The 8160-nt window shown below is 40.6% G+C and overlaps 1 protein-coding gene across 1 annotated transcript; it reads left to right on the top strand.

Annotated features, from left to right (window-relative positions):
• The first annotated feature begins 213 nt into the window (after window positions 1-213).
• LOC146577610 (carboxy-terminal kinesin 2-like) lies at window positions 214-5651 on the top strand. Its single transcript, XM_085267684.1, has 7 exons — window positions 214-222; window positions 2441-2605; window positions 2737-2875; window positions 3114-3253; window positions 3345-3427; window positions 3571-3646; window positions 4868-5651. Exons 1-7 carry the CDS (start codon window positions 214-216, stop codon window positions 4910-4912), a joined length of 657 nt encoding a protein of 218 aa, XP_085123810.1. The 3' UTR covers window positions 4913-5651.
• Window positions 5652-8160: the final 2509 nt, after the last annotated feature.

Raw genomic sequence — 8160 nt, 5'->3', positions numbered from 1 at the left:
CTGATCTTTTGCCAACTCTGGCCGTCTCTCAGTCTTGGAATACCCACTTGTTGTCCAGCGCTGTCCTGGGAATATGGGAACTAGACAGACTGGGGAAACAATGGGAGGAGACACAAAGATGGAATCACTTTTACCATCTTTTATGTATTTGCTGGTCGTCTTATTTCTTCTATTTTGCAAGCACAGTGTTGCAATCATTGTCTTTGTGGTACAATGACACAGGTAGAATGCAGGTGTTTTCATGTAACACGATGCCAGAAAGATGAGTAATGTGTTTTGAAGAGAAGATAAAACATCATGTTTGAACAAAGATAAGCAGCAGACACGTCTGTGTGTGAGTTGTTCAGGTTCAGTAAGAAGGTAATATGTCTGCAGAATTTGTAATTCTTATGAAGATATTGCTTGTACAATAAATAAAATCCCTTTAACTTCTTCTGGAGAGTGTCTTTATATATTTAGTCATTTTGGGGCGATCCTTTATTTAGTAGTAACTCTAGTCGGGGATATATATCAGAGTTTACTTTCAGATATGAGCATTGTGTTTCCTGTGGATGAATGAATGAATTATTTATTTATGTAATTTTTGAAAGACTGGCTCATGTAAAATCTCTGAAAGTATGACAAAGCTCTCCTGTTACACTTTATGGACACCTGAGCGTCACCATGAGGGCCTGTCTTTATTCACTTTATTCACTGAAATCCACTTTTATAATGAATTCACAGTAATCACTGACACCTTCAGAGCATTACATTCATTAAAGACGTCTTCTACACCTACTCTTCCAGACGACCGACACATGCTTCAACCACTGCAGGTTAACCAGCCACTCATCAGTAAAGCAAAAACTAAATGTAAATGTCCTCATGTGGAAAAGACTGAAACACAACTCCCATATATCACTAATGTAACAGATCCATTTAGGGAGAGTGAGAACATTAGGCTGGATGTGTTTTAATGCAGGAACATTCATCATGTCTTCAGTTCAACAAATCATTTACATTGAATATGTGAGCTGGATGGTTACACGACACAATGTGATTGTCAACAATAACTGCAATGAACGCTGGTTTGAGGGCGGAGTCAAGGAGGCCATTTACGTGAAAAGGGAAAGACCCTCTCTGAATCAAGGAGGGGGCCTAAGGGTACATCTGTCACCATCTTACAATGCTGTGATTGCAGCCGTTCTCCAACTCTCTGTGAATGGTACTCAGGACCATTGATCAGTGGTTGTTGATCAATGGTCATGAGCATTTGCATAATCATGATTAAGGAACTGACCTCCCAGCCCATTGTTCCTTCAGTCGGCTGGTTTCTCTGACTGAAAACGCTACGTCCAGAAGAACAGAATCAACTTTTGGAGATTTACTTCCCTGATGATTGAGCACGCATCAAGACCTTTTAATCAGGCCAACAAATATCTTGTACTCAATTTTAGCAGCAGCCATTGTGACACTGATGATAAAACTTGTGTAAAAGTGCGAAGCTGTAAAAAAGTAATTATAAAAAAGCGTTTTTGTAGCTGAATGTTACTGGATAGCTGTTTCATCTGTAACACATCAAAATAACCTGCTAAGGTTTAATAGGCTATAAGGAACACACTCACTTCCTGAGCCCTGGGCAATAAGAGACGTTTTGTGTTTTATAATTTATTGATATGTTTGATCCTTTCTGACCTGCGTTAATGAAGCAGTCATTAGAGCACCATGTCCGCTAGAATAGTTCTGTAGTTTGATGCTTGAGTCGTTGCAGACTTGTTGAAACTCCCTCACCCGTCAAAGCAGCGTCTTTGTTATTCGAGTCCAGCAGATGGCAGTGTTTCACTGTCTGACGGCTGTCTGAAGCTTCAGCTGGATTATCCGTTTTCATGTTTGATTAGAGGTTTGTGTGTGTGTGTGTGTGTGTGTGGGTTTTTAGCCACGAGTTGTCCACGATAAAGCATATTGAATGGCCTGTCTAATATTGTTAGAATTCTCCTTTGGGTTAGTTTCATTATTCAATCGGGACATTTATTTGGAAAAAGAAAAAAAGAGGGAAAAAAAAGAAAAGAATTAAAAATAAATAAATCCTCATAGTTTACATTTACAAATATCAATACTGAATGTTACGTCCCTCTGCAGCTTCTAATCGTCTCAGTGTTTTCAGCTGGTGCTAATTGGCCACACCTAGTCAGGTGTGGATAAAAGCATACCTGAGGCAAGCTTCCCGGCAGTGCACTAGTCTTTGCCTTGGTGGCACCAGCCATTTTAGCCAACCTGGTTTTCCATTTTAGGATGAAACCTCTTCTCACCCACACTCTGCTATTCATCTCTGTTTTTATGTTGCGGCTTTTGAGCCGGGTCGTAACACTGAAGATTACAAAGATCAACATTAAGACCAGTCTGTGCATTCAAAGCAGTGACAGAAAAGAGTGTGGGGCATTAACCCCCACTCACTTCACAGTTCACGTTCACAGCGAGCTTCGTCAAAATTTACAATGAGACCCTGAGGGACCTTGTGTTCACCGGCAAGTCCAGCAAGAGACCTGAGCATGAGATCCGCAAGACAGCCAGCAACGAATTGACAATCACTAATCTCACCTATGAGCGGGTCTCCAATGAGGATCAGGTACAGCAGACAGACATCTGTAGCTCAGAACAAATTAATTTCAAATCTGCTGACAAATTGTTACCAAACTTTGAAAATACATCAAACTTTATCGATGCTCTATGTTTTAAAATGTTCCCTCGTCCTCTCAGGTTCTCCGTCTGATTGCTTTGGCCAATCAGAATCGCTCCACTGCCCAGACAGCCCAGAATGACCGCTCGTCTCGCTCCCACTCAGTCTTCCAGCTGGATATTGAGGGAGTTAATGCCGGCAGGGATGTCAAGTGCAAATGTATCACACTGGAAGTACCAGCATCAGGAATGTGGTTTCTTCTTTTTGGATCTATAATATTTAGTCTGGTTAGTTATTGTTACTGTAACCAGTGCAAAATCTGCTCTGATGACTCAACGTTAATGTTTGAGCCCCTGAGCGCTAAAAGAAGTGTTTTGTAAAGTATTAAAACTACCTTTAATGGAAGGAAAAACGGATCACTGCTTCCTATAAGAGTTGGTTTTCTCTGTGTGTGTAGCCACTCTGTGCCTGGTGGACTTGGCTGGCAGTGAGCGAATGGTGAAGAGCCAGTCTCAGGGTGACCGTTTCAAAGAGATGACCGCCATCAACAGCTCACTGTCCAACCTGGGCGTCGTTATCGCCGCTCTGGCCAAAAAGGTCTGCAGCTGCAGTTTCTGTAGTCTTAGATGTCACACCTGCTTTCTTTACATTTACAGTATTAATGATTTTTTTGGCCTTTGTGTTCCAGGAGACTTACGTAGCTTACAGGAACTCGAAGCTCACGTACCTCCTTCAGGGATGTTTGGGGGGGAAACGGCAAAACGTGAGTTTGTTGACATCACAAATCTTTATAATGACGACACATAAAACTGAAGGAATTTATCCCCAAAAAATATTTAACAGCGTTTGATCTCATCACTTCAGATTGTGACTGTTTATTCTTTGGCACTAATTTTGGATGTCTTTATTTGCAGCTTGATGTTTGTTAACATTGCTCCGGAGCCCGACAGCTTTGGGGAAACTCTGAACTCATTGAGGTTTGCCAGCAAGGTCAGTGCAGTCTTGTTTCCAGTGTTCATTGGACAGAGTACATTAATGATGTCCTTACATCAGCTGTTTATGGTAAACCAAAGCCATACTCCATATCCATTTTAATACCTTGGTATGTAATTCATACTCACATTTTGTCTGAAGAGTAGGGATGTTCCTGGCGTCTTATTTACTAGTCGACTAATCGAGGGGGAAATAATTAGACTAACCAACTAATGTAAAACTAAGGAACATTCAGATATTGAGTTGATTTTCAGAACTGATTAATAGAAACTGTCAAACTAGACGCAGAGGTATCTTAAACCATTTATCACATTCTGTTAAATACAAATGAAAATGCGTTACTACAAAAGATGTTCTATTAAAATATGACAATCATTTGAGAATCTAAAAGTACGTCTAAGTGTGGCGAGAATGATTCAGGTAATACATTATACAGCCGTTTTCTAGTCAGGTTGTGGGGGCAGCAGGAAGGACTACTCCTGACCACAGCTGATAGATGTAAACTGGCTAGCATGACCAAGGATGCTGGGGCCTCCTACTGGTAGGACGTGCCCAGCTGGAACAGCCTCCTGGCCAAGGTGGCTGTCACCTTTTGATGTGAAGGAGTAGTGACTCTACTCTGAGCCCCTCCCCCATTGACTTAACTGCTCTCCTAAAGGAGAGGTTTTCCACCTCTCAGGAAACTAATTTCCTCTGCGTGTATCTGCGATCTCAGTGTTAACAAGAAGATCAGGGTAGATTAATAGATTTATGGCGTTTCTCAACAACAGTGCACCATCTGGTGGTAGATCGCTGCCTAACATTTAGAACACAATGTACCAGCATTGGGCATCAATTAAAATGTTAACAATTAGATTGAACGACTGGTAAGTCTGATACAGACTAGTGACAATTAGTCGACTAGTCACATAAATCCCTGAGAGCCCACAGAAGTGGCCTGCACCATGTGCGTGGCTTGCTTTGCAGTTTAACCACCAAAACACTCGTCTGCAGTTGAATTTCTTTGAGCTAATCGATTCATTTATTTCATTTCTTCTTCTAATTAATGTGGAAAATGGTGGCAAAGGTGGCTGAAATGAGTGATTCCTAGAGTTACATGTCAGTTTACAGCATAGGGATTAAGTTTACAGTATAAATACCACTGAATTGTACAAGGATTTGAAGTTTCACTGTAACTTTAACATTTTTGACAATTTTGTTTTGTTTTCTCCCCCACAGGTGAACGACTGCGTCATCAGGACAGCGACTGCCAACAAAAAGTAGAAATTATTAAAAAAAAACCCCTGAGTTTTCTACTTTTTAGGTTCATCTCAGGTTTCCACGCTGAGTTGGTCATGACAGTTGCCATGTGTGATGGCATGCCACACATGGTAAGCTCCACACCTCACCACCCGTTGATTCACTTTAGTTTAATTTACAGTCACTACTTTAAAATATTCCATTTATTGTTCAATATCGTTTCTTTATTAAATGTATTCATTTTTCCATCACACCTTCCAATGTTTATATGGCGTGCACACATATTAACCTTGCAAGGTCAAAGCTCTGTTTTATGTTATATTAATACATCTTTGTTTGAGTTACCTGGGGGTTGGTGTCTCCTCCTGTCTGGCAAAGGGCTGGGAGACCTGAAGTACTACTGACAGCCTAATTGGATTGCACCACATGCAGGTGAACGACTGCGTCATCAGGACAACAAAGTAGAAATTATTAAAAGAGTAACTTTTATATATGTGCGTTTAAAGCAGGGTGTCAGTTTTTTTTTTTTGTTTTTTTTCCACATATGTTGGATTATGTTTCTATATATATACTTTGTAAAGGGTATTTTAAATTAATGAAAATGAATAAATATGATTGTTTCTTTTACCTGTTTCGATGTCTGCCATATCATTAGTATGTTTCGTGGGAATTAAATGTTTATTTAACATGTACGCTATTACATTTACTCTACAAATAAAACCAAATTTAAAGGCTGTTGCATTTTATTGCCTTTTTTCTTTCCTTTTCTTAAAGTTATGAAGGTATCTTGGATGCCATTTCAGTGAGTGGGGGTTAATGCCCCACACTCTTTTCTGTCACTGCTTTGAATGCACAGACTGGTCTTAATGTTGATCTTTGTAATCTTCAGTGTTACGACCCGGCTCAAAAGCCGCAACATAAAAACAGAGATGAATAGCAGAGTGTGGGTGAGAAGAGGTTTCATCCTAAAATGGAAAACCAGGTTGGCTAAAATGGCTGGTGCCACCAAGGCAAAGACTAGTGCACTGCCGGGAAGCTTGCCTCAGGTATGCTTTTATCCACACCTGACTAGGTGTGGCCAATTAGCACCAGCTGAAAACACTGAGACGATTAGAAGCTGCAGAGGGACGTAACACCTCCTCCCTTAAAAGGGTTCCTCTAGGACCCCTAAACAAATTAAAAGTTCCTCTGAAGCAAGTTGGCATCTTTAAGCATGGATGCCCCTACATGAGGATCTGAAGTTGCCACACTGAACACACAAAAAGTAACATGTGACCAACACAAAAGAGCACAACAGTCAAACCCAAAATGATTACCTGACCTGCTACAACACAAAACCAAAAGTACACTAAAAACAACAAATCCCTTACTTTCCCTACCCTAGTCTTCAGTGGTGTACCAGGCTCGAGGCAACTTTAAACGCGAACTCGAGAGCAGGCAGCAGACCAGAGATATAGTCTCCTACCAAACTCTGAAGCGTACCCCCACCCAGGATAGCCACCAAACACAAACTAAAACAATAAAGCAAAACAACAAACAAGTGCTTCGATGGGAGGGCAGCACAGTCACCCAGCTGAAACACACTAAAGGGAGTTTGCTCAATTACACTGAACACCATCACTCACCCACTTAAAAGCAAAACAAACTGACATTCAGTCTCCACTAAAATGTCCAAAGATCCCGGACGAGCCACCACTTATGTTATGTATAGTGTGATTTGGCCATCTGAACATGCTACCTATATAAATCCCAGCAGGAAGCATGTTTTAATAGTGTGATTTGGCCATCTGAACATGCTACCTATATAAATCCCAGCAGGAAGCATGTTTTAATAGTGTGATTGGGTCATCTGAACACGCTACCTATATAAATCCCAGCAGGAAGCATGTTTTAATAGTGTGATTTGGCCATCTGAACACGCTACCTATATAAATCCCAGCAGGAAGCATGTTTTAATAGTGTGATTGGGTCATCTGAACATGCTACCTATATAAATCCCAGCAGGAAGCATGTTTTAATAGTGTGATTGGGTCATCTGAACATGCTACCTATATAAATCCCAGCAGGAAGCATGTTTTAATAGTGTGATTTGGCCATCTGAACATGCTACCTATATAAATCCCAGCAGGAAGCATGTTTTAATAGTGTGATTGGGTCATCTGAACACGCTACCTATATAAATCCCAGCAGGAAGCATGTTTTAATAGTGTGATTGGGTCATCTGAACACCCTACCTATATAAATCCCAGCAGGAAGCATGTTTTAATAGTGTGATTTGGCCATCTGAACACGCTACCTATATAAATCCCAGCAGGGAGCATGTTTTAATAGTGTGAGTTGGCCATCTGAACATGCTACCTATATAAATCCCAGCAGGAAGCATGTTTTAATAGTGTGATTGGGTCATCTGAACATGCTACCTATATAAATCCCAGCAGGAAGCATGTTTTAATAGTGTGATTGGGTCATCTGAACACCCTACCTATATAAATCCCAGCAGGAAGCATGTTTTAATAGTGTGATTGGGTCATCTGAACACGCTACCTATATAAATCCCAGCAGGAAGCATGTTTTAATAGTGTGATTGGGTCATCTGAACACCCTACCTATATAAATCCCAGCAGGAAGCATGTTTTAATAGTGTGATTGGGTCATCTGAACACGCTACCTATATAAATCCCAGCAGGAAGCATGTTTTAATAGTGTGATTGGGTCATCTGAACACCCTACCTATATAAATCCCAGCAGGAAGCATGTTTTAATAGTGTGATTTGGCCATCTGAACACGCTACCTATATAAATCCCAGCAGGGAGCATGTTTTAATAGTGTGAGTTGGCCATCTGAACATGCTACCTATATAAATCCCAGCAGGAAGCATGTTTTAATAGTGTGATTGGGTCATCTGAACATGCTACCTATATAAATCCCAGCAGGAAGCATGTTTTAATAGTGTGATTGGGTCATCTGAACACCCTACCTATATAAATCCCAGCAGGAAGCATGTTTTAATAGTGTGATTGGGTCATCTGAACACGCTACCTATATAAATCCCAGCAGGAAGCATGTTTTAATAGTGTGATTGGGTCATCTGAACATGCTACCTATATAAATCCAAGCAGGAAGCATGTTTTAATAGTGTGATTGGGTCATCTGAACACCCTACCTATATAAATCCCAGCAGGAAGCATGTTTTAATAGTGTGATTGGGTCATCTGAACATGCTACCTATATAATTCCAAGCAGGAAGCATGTTTTAATAGTGTGATTGGGT

Source organism: Mchenga conophoros, linkage group LG3, assembly GCF_057382185.1.
Source record: "Mchenga conophoros isolate Kocher_MC1m ecotype Shallow Benthic linkage group LG3, M_conophoros_male_GT1.1, whole genome shotgun sequence".
Taxonomy (NCBI): domain Eukaryota; kingdom Metazoa; phylum Chordata; class Actinopteri; order Cichliformes; family Cichlidae; genus Mchenga; species Mchenga conophoros.
This window is presented reverse-complemented; position numbering and strand designations above follow the sequence as displayed.